Source organism: Phragmites australis, chromosome 1 (genome assembly GCF_958298935.1).
Source record: "Phragmites australis chromosome 1, lpPhrAust1.1, whole genome shotgun sequence".
Taxonomy (NCBI): domain Eukaryota; kingdom Viridiplantae; phylum Streptophyta; class Magnoliopsida; order Poales; family Poaceae; genus Phragmites; species Phragmites australis.
Window position 1 is genome coordinate 23,815,420 of NC_084921.1, and position 16,905 is coordinate 23,832,324.

The 16,905-nt window shown below is 40.8% G+C and overlaps 1 protein-coding gene across 1 annotated transcript; it reads left to right on the top strand.

Annotated features, from left to right (window-relative positions):
• The first annotated feature begins 297 nt into the window (after positions 1-297).
• Positions 298-5,838, top strand: LOC133913078 (ATP-dependent Clp protease proteolytic subunit 3, chloroplastic-like). Its single transcript, XM_062356125.1, has 5 exons — positions 298-622; positions 1,642-1,756; positions 4,234-4,409; positions 5,089-5,184; positions 5,274-5,838. The coding sequence occupies exons 1-5, from the start codon at positions 347-349 to the stop codon at positions 5,550-5,552; spliced, it is 942 nt and encodes a 313-aa protein (XP_062212109.1). The 5' UTR covers positions 298-346; the 3' UTR covers positions 5,553-5,838.
• Positions 5,839-16,905: the final 11,067 nt, after the last annotated feature.

Here is a 16,905-nt window from a genome sequence, read left to right on the forward strand (position 1 = left end):
TGTAGCTTTGCAATGCACAGCAAGACCTATTTTATAGCTGTGCCGGACGAACGCTGCCAAGAATCTCGCATGTGGGCTGGTCGGCCGGCCGAAAGTGTAAAGGGCGAAAATGTAAAGCGAAAAAAATAAAGTGAAAAAGTAAAGCGCGACGCGACGTGACGGTACACAGTGTGCCAAATATAGATGCTTTTTTTGACGCACCGTATGTCTAATATAGATATTAGATTCATAAATACAGAAAATTATTGTCTATTTCAATAAATAAGCTTAAATATAATATACAAATTCGTATTTTTTCCCCAGATAACACTAGTAGCAGCAGATAGACGCGGCCGCGACCCAAGGAATGGAAGCCACGGCAGCAGCAATGGCCGCCCTCCCGCCCCATCCCTGCACCTCCTCCTCGCCGTCGTCCCTGTTCCTCATCCCCAACCTCTCCGGCCGGAGGACGGCGCAAAGGGCGGCGGCCGTCCGCGCATCGTCTGCCCAGCCGACGCGCTCCGCCGGGTGGGAACTGTCCGGGCAGTCGGCGGCGAGTCCGGCGGCAATAAAGGCGCGTCTTGAGGAGCTCGACACCACTAACATGCTCCTCCGCCAGCGCATCGTCTTTCTGGGTTCCCCAGTTAGCTCCTTTGCTCCGTTTCTTCCCCCAAATTTTCACTGTCTGTATGTTTTTACCGTGTTGCAAGTTTTGTTAAATTAGTTGCCTCCAATTATCGCGCGGTGGTTCTACCCTCGTGAAAGTGAAAAACAACTGAATTACAATCAATGGTTCGCCAAAGAAAAGACCACGATTGTTAAATTATGAGGCCTATTTCTGTCCTAAATTTGCATTCGTATGAGAAAGTTCAACTCTAAAATTCTAAACTTAGGTTCATCAACATATAATTTGGTTTATGTACTTGTACAATTCAACAAATTCTCAAATAATATAGTCTTTCTTAGGCTTATTTCCATCCTAAGTTTGTACTTTATCGATCCCTACATGTTACTGTGACAATGTTGTACCTTATCAATTACATTACATGTTGAACCTTCGAATATAATTTTTAATCAAATGGTGTCCTTTGAAACTGTACTTTGGTATGACCATCATGAACCTTTTGAAGTAACAATCAATAGTGCTGATAGAAAAAAATAGCAATAAGTAGTGTGAACAACTTCCTTGGGCTCACTATTTTATTTCCTTCTATCATAAAGTTTCTAGAACACACAGGAGAACTGCGGATCAGTCTTAAAATTTGACTTACCACTTACAGATCTGTGGAGATATTTATTTGAGATTGATGACTGTGTGAACTGTGAAGGATGCATTTCTTTATTGGATAATTAGCCTGAATGACTTTCAGTATCACTGTTCAATTGGAACTGATGCTTTCATTATTACAAAATGTGTCGTTGATATTGCTGTAATGGGTTAGGGTTAAAACTAAGAGTGCTGCTGATGCAATCATGCAATGGTATGCTTCTTTGTCATGATATTATTTTCTGTGTGCATGTTGAAAACCATTACTTGTGTATTGTATACACATGTTCATAAAATAATTCAAATGAGCATTTCTTTTTTTGATCAGTATAATCAAAATTATTTTGAACCAAATATTTATGCATCTGTTGCTTGGAATGGCTTATGCTATGTAGGTGGATGATACGAGTGCTGATCTTATTATCAGCCAGCTCCTACTATTGGATGCAGAGGACCAAACTAAGGAGATCAAATTGTTTATCAACTCACCTGGAGGCTCCATAACAGCAGGTGCTTTTTGAATTTGATGCATTGTAATAGACTTGCCTCTTGTCTGATTGTGCTTGGGTCATTGGTCATGTGATCATGCCAGAATTCAGCCAACCCAGGGGTCAGGTTGTTGGATCATCAGTGAGGCTATGAGTTATGTCTATGTCCTTTAATTTACTGTTCGACCCCTTTTTTCACATAGATCATGGAGGCATGAAATCAAAAAATAGTTAACAAAGATGGAATAAATTTACCCTTGTGAAGAAGTCCAATCAACCATGCTTCTTCCCAACAGCGTCAAAACTGTAGGCAAGATGGGAAAACTTGTGACAGCTACAATCTTGAATTTATGTAATGGCCAGAATCTTGCAAGTGAAATGTGCCAAAAAACAAAATGAGTTTTAAACATATTTTGACATCTCTGATATTGCTGTATAAAATATGTTTGCATTTAATCTAAAAGTTACAAAATGCTAATTCGTATGCTACCTGTTAGTGGCATGAACTTCTCAATTAAGTATCCAGATATTTACTGTTACTGCAATATTTTGCATCACCTTCGGTATTGAGTTATGAATTGCACATTATTTATGATGCAACTTTATAATTCGTCTTTAAATATGTCTGGACAAGTTTATCTATTCCAAATAAAATAGTGACTGAAGTTTGACCATAAGAAAATTTTCTTTAGATTTCAGGAAGCATTATCTGAAATTGTTGCGACCTAGAATGTGCATTCAATCATAAGCATTCCCTACCCCATGATTCTGTAGACCATGGTACCAGCAACTGGATATTTAACATTCTTGAGATTCTTGATGTGTGAGCAACCTAACAAGTTCACAATTGACAAATTCAGTGTGTGTGTGTGTGCCTATAGTGTTAGAAACTGGAATTTAACATTTTTGAATTGCTGATGTTTGAGCAACCTAGCGAGCTGAGTCCTCAATTAATGAATTTGGGGTGTGTGTGTGTGTACCTCTGAGGTGCTAAGCTAGCACTGCTAACAACTTTTCATTTCCTATGGAAGCATCATAGGACCACTTGGAGCACTGAAGGGTTGGAGCAACTACATTGTACACCTTGCTTCATGGTGTGCTGATACAAAACAAATTTTATTTTTCATGTTTTAGTATCATAAGCACATCAGGAACATATGATCGTACTGATCTAATTACTTTAAATTTGAAAAAAAATGCATAATGTTGGAAATAGTTCATGGACCTGTAGAAAAGTTTAATATGGTCACTGCAAAGATGGGAACAAACTGAGAATTAAACAAGCAAAAGTTTAAGAAGAAAGAACAAATAATTATGCCTACGTGCTAAAATTTTGTGGCGGATGTTCGGCCAGTTTAGGAAACTGACTTGTTATTCCATTGCTAATTGTCATATTTGAATACTTTGTAGATATCAGAGAACGTGCACTAGCATTCTCACATACTCCTGAACTACATGCTGATAGTGTCACTTGATGCAACAATGGCTTTCAATTCTTTTTCCTTAGTACTGCTTGCAGTTTTTCCCTTTCCCAGACCCACAATGTGTGGGAGCTTTCAGTCCTGGGAACACCCTTTTTATTGCTTGTAGTTTTCCCCACTTTAGGCATGGATTGGTGTTATTTCAAACCACAAGGAATTCCTCCTACAGAAAAATACTCGTTATCCTGTCTAAATTAAATTACTTGAAAATGAACACAGAGTTTGTAAGCGCTTAGTGCAGCATAAGCCGAGAGTGATGGGCAAACAGACTAAGTCAAAGCTTATGGACTTGTTGATATTGTTTGGGATGAATGATTGCCGAGCACTGTGATGCTGATCTTGTGTGGTTTCCTGAAATGTTTAAGCATTGGTAGTGGTCAGATTTCTTGTAAATTTATTTCAAGGCCACTGGTAGTCAGGAAGGATGACATGTGGTGCCAAAGCCAGTTGTGAGGATGGAGTTATTCAACAGTCCTCACTAGCCTAGAACCAATGCCATGACCGTGGTCAAACTCCCAACAATTTGAAGAGCATATCCTGAATCATCAGAGCATGAGACTTCATCTAATAACAAGATGCCAATGTGGTTGCCTAAAAAAAGCACTAATTTATATGACCAAAACCTAGCCTGTTCATTCTGTTTTCCTTTCTGCCTTAAGAGTATCTCGGTGCAGTGTTACGCTGACATGGAACAGAGTTGAAATCCGACTCAAAAATGGGTGTCCAATCAGTAGAGTGAAAACAAGGATTCAGTGATTCGGCTACTGTAATTTAATATAACAGTAAAGTAAACAAGAATATTAATTTTTTGTTGTAAAAAATGATAATAAGAATTAAGCTACATTCTGTTTATGGGTTTTTCTGGTCCAAACTACCATAACCTGCTCTGGTTCTATCATTATTCGTGAGTCTGACTTATGCTTACTTTTATACCTCTTAGAGCAATTTTTAGTACTCTATTATTGCTCTCATATTGGTGTTGTACGCTGTTATATAATATGTGGCAAATTGATTTCAGGAATGGGAATATATGATGCTATGAAATTTTGCAAGGCTGATGTATCAACTGTTTGCTTTGGATTGGCGGCTTCCATGGGTGCATTTTTACTTTGTGCTGGGACGAAGGGTAGGAGGTATTGCATGCCAAATGCAAGAATTATGATCCATCAGCCATCAGGGGGTGTTGGCGGAAAAGTAAGTTAACAGTTATTTGCCGCTTTGTGCTGTTTGTTTCTTGTAGGGTCTGCTATTGAAGCTGTATTTAATTGAGTCAGAATAGAACATTGAGCCTAAGGTTTCATCAGAAAGGAATATGGAGATCTTTTTCTCTTTCTTTTACTAGGAAACATGAGTTCATGTTATCTAATCATTCAGCGTAGAGCTGTGATACAAAGCTTTTGCTTAACCAAGACAATTCCGACCCACTAGCACAAGTAGCAAGATCATGGCATACATTGCTCTGTACCAATTGATATTGTGAATGCAGGTAGTGTTGAAAAAAGAACTTCATAGATCATATGTAGTTTTCTTTTAATGCATTTGTTCATGTAACTTTTGAAACTGAAGTCTTAACACTAAAGAATAGTTGTCATACTTGAGATGGTAACATCACATGAACTAAGATTTGATAATTATATTTCCTTATGTGAGAATAAGGCTGCATGATGTTGTAGGCTTATAGTATGTCTTTAGAAATCATGCTAACTTAATATTGCTAAATCATTTCTGATCACTGTTGGATGTCTGTGCTGCTAAGGCACAGGGTGATGTTACGCAAATTTCAAACATTAAAAAAACAATGGACTGTCTTGATTCTGGAAGAAACCCCTTTTCATAAGTGAAATACATTGATTTACTTCACGCCTTCTGCTAGGTCACAGAGATGGGATTACAGATAAGAGAGATGATGTACGAGAAGATAAAGATCAATAAAATTATGTCAAGAATTACTGGAAAACCAGAGAAGCAGGTACTTCAGAACTTGCTGCTTGATGCTTGCTTTTAATACAGCAACAGAAAATTTTGTTGTACACTTGTATTGATTGCCATTTCGTGTAGATTGATGAGGACACAAAGTTTGACCATTTCATGAGTCCTTGGGAAGCCAAGGATTATGGAATACTAGACCACATTATAGGTGAGGGGAAACCGGGATTGGTAGCTCCCTTGGCAGGAGCTGTGCCGCCTCCAAAATCGCGTGTGTGGTACTTGTGGAAGGCTTCAGGGCCGACTAGAAAGATCATGAAAGATCTACCTTCCGAGGAGAAACTTATTCGAAATGGTAACGGCAGCGCAACTGGAGATGACGGGAAGCTCAAGGAGGCCTCCGCAACTTGAAGCCTGACTTCTATGCTACTATAATTTAATAGAAGCCGACTTGTTATGTCGCAAGGGGGTAATAAGATTATGCATACAGAGTGGATCTTACTGTGCTATTCCGCATGCTAATTCATTGCTCGATTTCAGGTGGGTCTCAGTATAGCCTGGTAGTTGGTAGAAAAAGGATGTGGTAACGAAATCCAATGCAATGATTTGTATGCTGCATTGTTTTATGGGTGTACACTATTGGTTTCTTGCTCTCTACTTCGATGCAACATGACACCAGCATCTTGCTTTCATCTTACAGTGACCAGTATCACTAGGAGCACGTTGTACATGGGAATGTGGACTATGCAAAAAGGCAGGGCCTTCAAATTTCTCAAAATCTTCCTTTACACTAAAACTGATAGGTAATGTAGTATTGACACTTGACAGTTTGCCACATCACTCTAGTTATTGTATCCAACTCAATTTTAGAATATTAAATCTGATATTAAATACTTTTGAGATGGTTAAGTTGGACACCTTTTGGTCAAAGTGTCGTAAATTTTGTGAAAATCATCCTTTGTGAAACCGTAGTATCTGCCCTCTTTGTGAATGGTATATGCTGTCTTGATGCCTCAACCATATGCTCTTGTAACCTAGGACATTGCGGCCTATTTTATAAATATTTTTTTGAGAAAACTATACAACATAACTTTCATAGCATTTGCACAGCAGAATTTCGTCTTTGGAATATGGATTGAATGTTATGCACTTGTTAACTTCTATCCAGATCTATGGATCTCCCCAGCGTCCAAGCAAGACCCCATCCAAACCAAATCTGTCTCAAATTCAGGATCTTCTACTGCACGGATTTCTTGAAATGATAGCGGATTTGTTCTTTTCTTGTTTTTCCTGGAAGGTTACTCGATTGGTGCCCTGGTTACATAATGACATCTCCAGAGCTGACAGCCGATTCTAAGCCCGCAAAAAAAAAAAAGAAATTAGACATACGTTTTCTTGCTCCATGGGGCGTAAAAAAAAAGAAATTAGACATACGTTTTCTTGCTCCATCGCGCGTTAGAACGCCCCGGAAACAACATTCATATGTTGCAAAGAAAAAGGCCTCTTAACGTGTAATGCTAGACATAACATTTTAACATAGAGCATGCATTGCTCATGAAACAAGCACTCTAGGGCATGACACTACTCTGAAGTATATAAACAAAATTGCAGAAAAGCAGGAATATAACTAATGTTGCTACCCTGAAGAGAACTTGGACGGATCCAAATCTGCACCTCCTGTGAATCCAAATAAATCCTGGCGTCCGTCTAGACAAACGTCTCTCCATGGCCAGATCGCAAGTAAAATGGCCGGATTGGCCGGATAGCATATCTCGATCACCACCAAATGGGACACGCCGCCGCAAACAACAACGGCAAGCCGGCTGCGCCCCGCTCTGCGCTCACCGTCCCCAACGACCCGCTCCACATTGTCCTGCAGCATGTCGACGGCCTCACCTTGGACGAAAACGATTGCATATGGTTCCAGGATTACTGCGATGTGGACGCGGACACGACCGTCTTCCGTGCCGACGCAACCGTAATGGCAAAGGGAGCCGAATCCGTTTGTAAGATGGGCAGGCCAATCGCGGCGAGCCTCTCCCTCTCGTCGTCGAGAAGCGACTCCTCCGCGTCTGAGGACGACTATGGCGATCCCTGGCTCCCGCCCAAGTCCAAGTAACGTTTCGGCGTCGCCAGCTCCAAGCCCCGACAGACGCAGCAGCGACCTCCCGCGGGACAGTGGAAGCGGCAAAGGGCATTCGCCGTGCCGTCGGCGCCACGGCATACGTCAACCCCCGTGTAAGACGGAGGTAGGAAAACCTTAGCCGAGGTCACGGGTAAATCCGATTTTTGAAGATATCGGATTTACCGGACAAATTAAAAAAATAAAAAATTAAACTTTTCTATATGATTTTTATAGAAATTGGTTATATGTCTCCGCATCCAATCAACACGTAAGTTCCTTATCTAGGAAGGATAGACTGGTTCACTCGAGGAGAATATTTTCTATGATCATACCCTAACTATATCATCATGAACAGGCTTCGTAAGATCCTGTATAGTATAAATGGAATAAGTCATGTGATATGATCTAATTCTATATTTATTACACTTATTTTTTATTATAGTATGGAAATACATTCATTTTCTTTGCATCGATTTCGATCTGCAATACTATCGGAGTAAAAGAAGGGATCTAAGGAAGAAGGTAGGCTAAATTTTTTGATTTTTTATTAGTAAAAAGTAAATACTTTGTTTGGACGTAAAAAACTTGCGATATTGAGGGGATAAACACCAACTAATCAAGAGATAATCTACAAAGCAATTAATCATGATCAAATTTGTAAGCCCACTTGGATATTGAGCATTTACGCATAAGAATAATCCATTAAATAAACATCACAAATTACACACTGAATCACCATGAATTGGCATTGACTTCCGCAAGAGCAAGCTCAATAGCTGGCCTCACTGCGTTCCCGATAACCGAATCAAATGTGAACAGGGCACCGATCCACACCTCGGCTGGCCTTGCAAGGTCATCGGTGAGATTCTGGTTATCTACCATGGCTCCATTGACGAAAATACGGGCACATAGAAGCAGCGCAGCAAAGTCAGCAGAGCCCATCTCCATGGACCAAGAAAAGAGTAGTAGAGTATTGTGTTCTTGACTACCTTTAACGTCTAAATGGAGTCAAACTCTGCAGAGAATGAAATGGGGGAACAGAGCTTGCATCAAGGAACTGGGAGAACTCATCCCGTTCCTTGACTAAAAATTCTGCAATTACAACCAACCAAGCGCTGAATTGCTTGAGGGAAACATTCAAGACATCGCTCGCCTCTACCCATCGGTTTCACTTATCCAACAAAAAGACAAAACAAAAATGCGTTCTTGCTTTGGCGATTGCCTACCAACTGTTCGACGGAATGCTCGACGGGTCAAAATGGCGAGCAGAGCGTATCACTCATCTGCTTGATGATGCCATGGACGGTGAAGTGGAGCTCATCTACAACTACAAGCACCAAGAAGCCGCATTTGGGTCCTTTATCAGTAGTCCTAGTGGAGGACGAGCACTTAGCTGCTAGTGTGGATCTGGAGAAGATTTTTTGAGTCAGCCTGGATCACAACAGTATACTCACCTTGAATCCTGAGTTGCAGCCTGCAGAGAGGGGGGGGGGGGGGGGGGGTTGGGTGACTGGCCGGGTGCAGGAAGGGGTGCGCCAGCCAGGGCGGGGAACGGGCACGTCGTTAGGCGGCATGGTTCTAGGCGTGTGGAGGCGGTGGGGCACCCGGCACGCGTAGGCTGGAGGTGGAGCAGGGCGCAGAGGAGGCACATGGGTGGCGGCTGAGAGTCCGAAAACATGATCAGGATGGGTTGATGGCAATCTAACCTAACTTTTTGGGTCAGGATGTATCATCGTTGGAGAGATTTGGTTGGGCCGATGGAAAATTCAAATTTTGGCCTATTTTTTTGTCCAGTCGGGTTTTTTTTTTATCCAGGTCCACAGTAAACCCAGTAAACTAGATTTACCGCCAGTAAACTGTCAGTAAGGTTTTCTCCGGACAGAGGTAGCATCGCGAGAACTGGTTCCGCCACTACGGCACCATGGATACCACGCTATGGTGTGCTAGCTCGGAGGGCCCAAGGACGCTGTGCAATGCGTGCGGGTTAAGAGGAAGAATCACTCCTTTTTTTTCTGACATTGGGAGATGGTAAATTGGTGAGGAAGCAGTGCAGTGTCACTATCTGCATAGACCAATGGCTAGCCGGGCAGCGTGAGGGCTGAAGAGGATGTAGGGGCTTTGAGGAGAACGCATAAAGCAGCATGGGGGCGTTGGCCTGATGCCATGTGGTGGCCAGAGAGGAGGCGCGTGTTAGAATAATCTTGTCAGTCGTGTAAGTCCTATGGAGCTTGTGTTACATGGCATGAGTCTAGAGGGATAGTTGGTGGAGAAGAGGTCGGTTACTGCTGACATGAAGGAGACGGAGTTAGAACTTGTGCATGATGGATGGTGGACAGATTAGTTGTGAGTGTATGTAGCGCATGCATCCAACTTGGAATAGAAAATAGGAGAGGAAGATGTAGTTGTTAGAAAAATAGGCCATGTAATTAAGAATAAAATAGTTCACGTATAAAATGTCTATATGTGATGATTTCTGGACTAAAAGAACAAAGAATCATGGGTTTAAATGCCCTCTCCTCTCCCTTATATAGTAACAGGGCGAGGGGTGCATCCCCCTTACCCACCTGGGTAGCCCACTATAGTGGTGCAAGCATGGAGCCCATCAGTGACAATGAATCAGTGTCAGGCGTCAGTGCGTGTGTTTCAGTAGTGAGCCCACTAGCATCAAGCGTCGATCAGCCCATCGATGACTCACGGACTCAGCGAGCCTGCAGTCAACAAGGTGACCAGGCTAGTAGGCTAGATAACAAATGTCTAGACAGAGGACTCAATTACTCAAGGAGATCACGATCAATCAAAATCAACGAGGAGAGGAGTCGAGGAGGCGTGGCTACATAGGACGCGCTCGCCTCTGCCTTTAGGGATGGAAGCCAGGCCTGTGGGTTTAGGTCCCCACGAGTTCAGGTCTTAAGTCCCTTCTATGGGTCTGGCGGGTCGGGTACCCGACCTATAGCGGATGAGAGTTTAGACTTTCCCCGTGTGGGTGACCCATGGGCACCCAAAAACACAACTCCTAGCGGTCCGGCCCAACTGTCTCTAAACCTTAGCCATTCACCACCGCCAGTGCCAGTCACATCTCACAACTCACTCGAGCCAAGGGGTCAACCCAGGGCGGGAGCAACAGGGGGAGGAGGGCCGGTGCTTGAAGGGGAGGCAAACGGAGTCACAGTGGGGTGGTCAGTGTGGGGTGGCTGGTGGGGCAGGGTGGACAACGCAGTGGCCATGGGCGATGTGTGAAGGACGGGAAGTGTGTGGAAGCCAATGGATGCGCCAATGGCTACTAGACCCGACAAGTCCATGCTAGGTTCAGGTGCGGGGGCACATTTTAAACCAATTAGTAATTTGGTTGCAGGTTAGGTTTTCAATTTCGGGTTTTGTAGCGGGCAGGTTTTGGCTGAATCCGCACCTAATCTAACCTGACTCGTTGCCACCCTAGCTTCCTTCGATAGTTCGACCTGCAGCTATGTTAGCAGGCAACTGGAAAGAGTACAGGATAGCAGGTGGCCATTGCCCATCTGCCCATCTCCATCTCCATCTGATTGGTTCCATTTCCATAACTGATGACTCCACGTTCCATGGTTTCATGTTCCCGAACAACTGAACAAGTGTGCCCTCATGTTGGCCTGGTGCCTAGTGGTGCTCCAACCTCCAAGCAGCTCAAGCACAGGTAATTTCTCATATTAGAAAGTAATCATGTGTCATGGCAATGATTTCCTGTAATCCTATTGTTGTACATTACATACGTGGGATAGTTATATCATGATTAGATTATCATATGTAATTATGTATCAGTGTGTTTATGTGACTTAATTTTCACTTTGTGGCTTTGTGCATTTTTTTATTCATAGATTTGCAAGAAATGGAGAAACAGGCATTACATTCTTTTTTTTTTCAAGTAGCACAAGTACAGCACAGGCCAATGAGAATGTGATTCCACCAAAAAAAAGTCTCAGGGGGAGTTTGATCCTAAAGAAATCATCCTGAACCAGGAAAACTCACACCTATTCTTGAGTATGCCCCTGAAATTAGAGATCACATTAAATGAGGAGAGCATATTTGTTGATAGGTCCAACTCAACCAACGGATATTGATTTCCCTCACATAATGCAGAATGGTTGTTCAAGGGCATTTCTAGAATCTAGGTATGATGACTGATTGGTTGGAATATAGCATGGATAAGGATATATCCTTCTATTTCTATTGTTTTCGTTTTAAGAAGCCATCAAAACCCAATAAATTTGATAGGGATGTATTTACGAATAAATGGTTTGTTAATTGGAGGAAGGCTGTGAAAACAATTTGATCAACATGTTGGTAGTGTGAATAGTAGTCACAACAATGCAAGGGGATAATGCAAGGACTTTCACAATCAAATGGCAAGTTTACCTCAACAACTTTCTAATTATACCCAAGGACATATTGTTCAATGCAAAATTCATTTGAATGCTTCTCTAGATGTTGTAAGATATCTCATAATGCAAGGTAATGCTTTCCGTGGACATGACAAGTTAGCCTCCAGTAACAGGGGAATTTTTTTGGAGTTGGTGGAGTGGTACAAAGGCAGGAATGAGAAAGTAAAGAAGGCATTTGATGTAGCCTTTAATAATTGCGTGATGCTTTCATATGATATTCGGCAAGATCTTGCATAGTGTTCTGCATCGGAGGCCATTGAGGTTATTATGGATGAGATTGGAGATAAAATTTTCTCGGTGCTTATTGATGAATCCTAAGATTCATCAACAAAAGGAGCAAATGGCCGTTGATTTATATTTTTGGATTGCCATTGTATCAATTTAACTAAGCATAATTTATAATATGAAGGTTTATGCATATCAAGGAAAGCTCATACAAAGGTTTGTTGGTATTGTTCACGTTACACTGTGTACGTCTGATGCATTGAAGGAAGCTTTGTTTAAGTTGCTTGAGAATCTCAAATATGGATATGGGTATGATGGAGCTTCACATATGAGATGAGAATTTAATGGTTCACAGAGACAGATCCGAGATGAAGATTTGTATACTTCCTTTGTTCATAGCTTCACGCATCCACTGCAGCTAATGGTTGTGACTGTTGCACAATCTAGTCAGCCAATTGCAAATTTCTTCAACTATGTTCCGTTCATAGTAACCACCATCGGTGCATCTTGCAAGAGAAAAAGGGCACATTGACCGCAAGTCATTGAGATGTGTTGTTGGAGAAGATAGAGAAAGGTAAGATATTCACTGGAAGAGGGTTACATCAACAAACGAGCATAGTTAGGTCTGGAGATACTAGATGTGGCTCACATCTTAAGACATTGCTCCATATGTAGAAAATATGGGAGGCAGTGTTGCAGGTGCTAGAGATTGTAAGTGAAGATTCAACACAACCAACAAGTTATGGTGGAGCATCGTGTTTGATTAGCAAAATGGAAAGCTTTGAATTCGTATTCATCTTGCATTTATTAATAGAGTTGTTGAGCATCACCAATGAGTTATCGCTTGCTTTGCAGAAGAGGGATCAAGACATAGTTGAAGCCATGGGTTTGATTGTAGATGTGAAATATCGATTGCAAGACATGAGGGACAATGGGTGCGATCCATTGTTAGAGAAAGATAAAAGCTTTTGTAACGCAAAAATAATTGTTGTGCCAAATATGGAAGAGCTCATACCAACTAGCGGTAGAATGGCAAGAAGCGTAACTCACTTTTACATACAATGTTGAGATTTTCACTGCTGACATTGATGCCATTATGACGTAGATGAACCATCGCTTCAATGAAGTTTCTTCAGCGTTAAGGAATGCATGTCCTATATTGATACAAAGGACTCCTTCTCTAAGTTTGACATGGATAAGCTTGTCTGACTTGCTGAGATTTATGCCGATTATTTCATTAATTGATTTCTCAACAACATCAAGAGAAGTGTAGAATTCCATGGATGTGATGATATTGCAAAGCTAGCTCAAAAGATGGTCGAGACAAGAAAAGATAGGACTTTCTAATTGGTCTATCGTCTTATTGAGCTTACATTGATCCTTCCAGTGGCAACAACATAGGTTCAAAGAGTATTTTCAGCTATGAGTATATCAAGACAGATTTGTGCAATAAAATTTCAGATAAAAGGTTGAATTGTTTGATGTTGTTCTACATTGAGGAGGAGATTTTTAGAAGCATTGATAATGATATCAATCATAAAATGCTTCTAAGAGATGAAAAATCGAAGAATAGTATTTCCTCTATGGTGGTATGTTGCATTTTCTCTCTCTTGTTATCTTTAGTATGTATGGATTCGCATGACAAAATGGTTATAATTATATTTGATCTGTTTGCCGCATGCTAGCACTTATAATTGAGCCCCCATGATAAATTTGATGAAAACTGTGCATTTAAAGACTATAAAATTATTCAAGTCATCGCATGGGTCAAATGGTAGAATGTTAGAAAAATGGCCCATGTAATCAAGAATAAAATGGTATATATATATATATAGATAGACTAAAAGAGTAAGAATCATAGGTTAAAATACCCTCTCCTTTCCCTATAAAATCAGTCATCGCATCGGCCAAATGGTAGAATGTTAGAAAAATGGCCCATGTAATCAAGAACAGTAAATCAGTGCTTGTAACCATTCCTGAAAGAATATGTTGTTACATAAATGGATGTGATGTTACGTGAATGAATATGATATTTCAACTCAGCACTTTATCAAGTATAAATAGAGAGGGTATTAGCTTCACTCAAAAATGCATGAAGGCCTCTTGCAAAAGAGCAAAGCAAAATGCTTGTTCTGACCAACGAACTACTCATAGTGTGATCTAGAGGAGCACACATACATGATAGTCGTTCTTTAATCATCAAGAGAAATTGGAAGATAGATGGAAGAGAGGAGAGAAATATTTTCAAGATGCAAGGAGTAAATATGCAAGAAGGTATAGAGGCCAGGGTAGCATATAGAAGTTAGTGTGGGGTACTTGTCAAGGAGCATGTGATGAGGATATATCACTTCTTTAGATACAACCCCTGCACCATTACAAGGTCCTATGACACGAGCTCATGTCCATTGATTGAATCATGAGGTGAGCTCACTCCTCGTTGTCCATGTTAATATTTGTGAGAATGTGATACTACTAAATTCTTATGATATTTTGATACTTAGGAATACGGAAGCAGCACCCACAACATTGCCACTAACTTGTTGTTGCTTGTTGGTGGATCTTCTATTGGTGCCAAATCCCATCGGCTATCTCTACACCGCATTGGCTTTAGAGGACTTCACTGTCTCCACATGACCACAACTTCACCTGGACATCACCTCACATGTGCCAAGTCAAACTGGACTCCAAGTTGCTCTCAATTCATACACCGAGTTTGGTTTCAATTAAGAAAATAGCACGCCATATTATAATGGTTATATCTCCCTCATATGGAGAACAATGGAGGTGTTCTTCTACTCATTGGAAAGCTTAGGACGAGCTCTTTCTAATATCTCCGGTCCCTTAACCAAATTCATTTTGGATCAGTCAGAAGATTCGAAGGAATGTGTTACATCACGTTTTTGGGCCATGTTGGGCCTTGTAAGCATGCTGGGGTCTAAGCGCAGGTTGTGTGAACTTCCCTTAGCCACACACAATACTAGCATGACCCTATCATGTCCCTCCCTCTCATATATTCAGTAGCCACCACCTTAGACTCTTTGAATTCTACTTAGATTACATCTACACACAATGCTTGTGAGATTTTGCTTTTGTACCAGAACAATTAGGCTGGTATGTTTGTGAAACCTCAACTTTGAGTGCTTAATTCTATTTGCAGTGTCTACATTGCTTCTTCTACATTCTTGCTTGTGTTCTTAGTGCACATGTAGGGATTTAGCCTTATTTGTTAGGTCAATCGTGTTTGTGCATGGTTGATAACCAATGAAGCTATCATGTATTGATTGTGAACGAATCAACCTATTCTAATTGAAGCCCTTAAATCATCAATATCAAGTTCTCCACCACAAACATATCACTATCATATGAAAGATTAGACCAAATCTCCCATTAGAATGCCCCCATAACTATAGTTGATTCGAAGAAGGTGAATCGACTGGACCTCGAAAAGAAAGATATGTTGTGGAGCCTGCTTCACTAACATGCTTTGATGACAATAGGCAAGCTTGCGGCAATGTCAATTACGAGTTTAATCGTGACTATGTGAAGAAGAACTTGGAACCCTTTAAGGTGTATGGCTCGTTGTGACCGGTATATGATGATTTTGTGGCACAAAAGCGGCCAAAATAAGCTTTAAAGCCAAGTGAGGAACACAAGGAGATCCAAAACAAGAACACACGCTACCACAAGCTAAGCTTGGGTGAGTATGAGAGAAAAGTACCAAAATGGAGGAGTAGAGAAGAAGAAGCTCATTGAGCTAGGAAAGAAAATCCATTAGAAGAGTTGGAAGATTGATGTAGGTTCTGGGCCTACGCTCAGCTCGAGGCAACCGAAGATGGGCAATTGACCTTCAAAAACCCCGAAGATGGAGAAGTGACAAAAAAATTGAAAAAGCTAATTTCCCAATCTTCAGAAGGGTCTTTCAAGCCTGATATAGACAACAACACGCCTACGATGGGCCTAGGAAACAAGGGTCTAATAGGAGTCGGAAGAGACCCAAAGCCAAGCACGAATCTAAGCATGAAGCATGATTGTTTACCATATTAGATGCATGTGTAGAACATCCTATACAAGAATCACGCAATAAGTCGCAAGTAAGCATAAATAGACAATCAGGGTTGGCCCTGGAGGGGATAAATGGGGCAGCCACCTTGAGCCCCCCAAATCCAGACCCCCTCCTATATCATACATCAATGGTGTATGGGCTTTGATCAATGGTTATGGTTAATTACTTTTACAAGCTGAGAAGTTTTTTAAAGTTAATTAATTTTTGGTTATGGTTGATTTGGCAAACATTGTGTTGAAAAATAGATTTGAATAACTCCAAGCATTCAAAAGAATATTTGAGTTTTAGTGAGCTTAACCTTGCAGTCATTTGATGATATTGAGTTGAAAAATTATTGCGCTAAATTTGCAAATACTTTATCTCTAGATGGTTCATATGATGTTGAGTTAAATGATCTAATGTTTGAGTTAAAAGCTATGCAATTGACTTTGCCAAATAGGCCAATGTCTTATACGGAGATTTTTTGTCAAAGAAACATATTGTTATTCTAATATTTTTATTGCTTATCGAATCTTATTTACCGTGCCTATAACTATGGCATCAGCTGAAAGAAGCTTTTCAAAGTTGAAATTATTGAAGACATATTTGAGGTCAACAATGTCTCAAGAAAGATTAAATGGTTTGACACCTTCATGCATTACGAAGAAATTTCTGAATGAGATTGATGTTAATACCATAATGGTTCCACAATGTCTCTAGAAATTTTAGAAGAAATTATTTAAGATGATCTCTAGAATGTGTTTAAGATGAGTGTTGTTTTTTTATATACTTTAAGTTTTTTATCAAAAAAATTTAATGCACCAAATATTATCTTTACAATTTATATATTATTTAATTTTTTGATGTTTCAAATCAATGGGCCCCGTTTTTAGTTTTGCCCCAGGCCACCAAAATCTTAGGACCGGCCTTATGGATAATCCTACCCCTGGTCTGTGACAA

What these genes read in the sequence shown, in the direction of transcription:
- LOC133913078 (XM_062356125.1), top strand. Translation starts at nt 347, where the DNA reads ATGGAAGCCACGGCAGCAGCAATGGCCGCCCTCCCGCCCCATCCCTGC. An exon ending in TGGAGGCTCCATAACAGCAG is followed by an intron (nt 1,757 to 4,233) that starts GTGCTTTTTGAA and finishes AATTGATTTCAG; the next exon opens with GAATGGGAATATATGATGCT. An exon ending in CAGGGGGTGTTGGCGGAAAA is followed by an intron (nt 4,410 to 5,088) that starts GTAAGTTAACAG and finishes GCCTTCTGCTAG; the next exon opens with GTCACAGAGATGGGATTACA.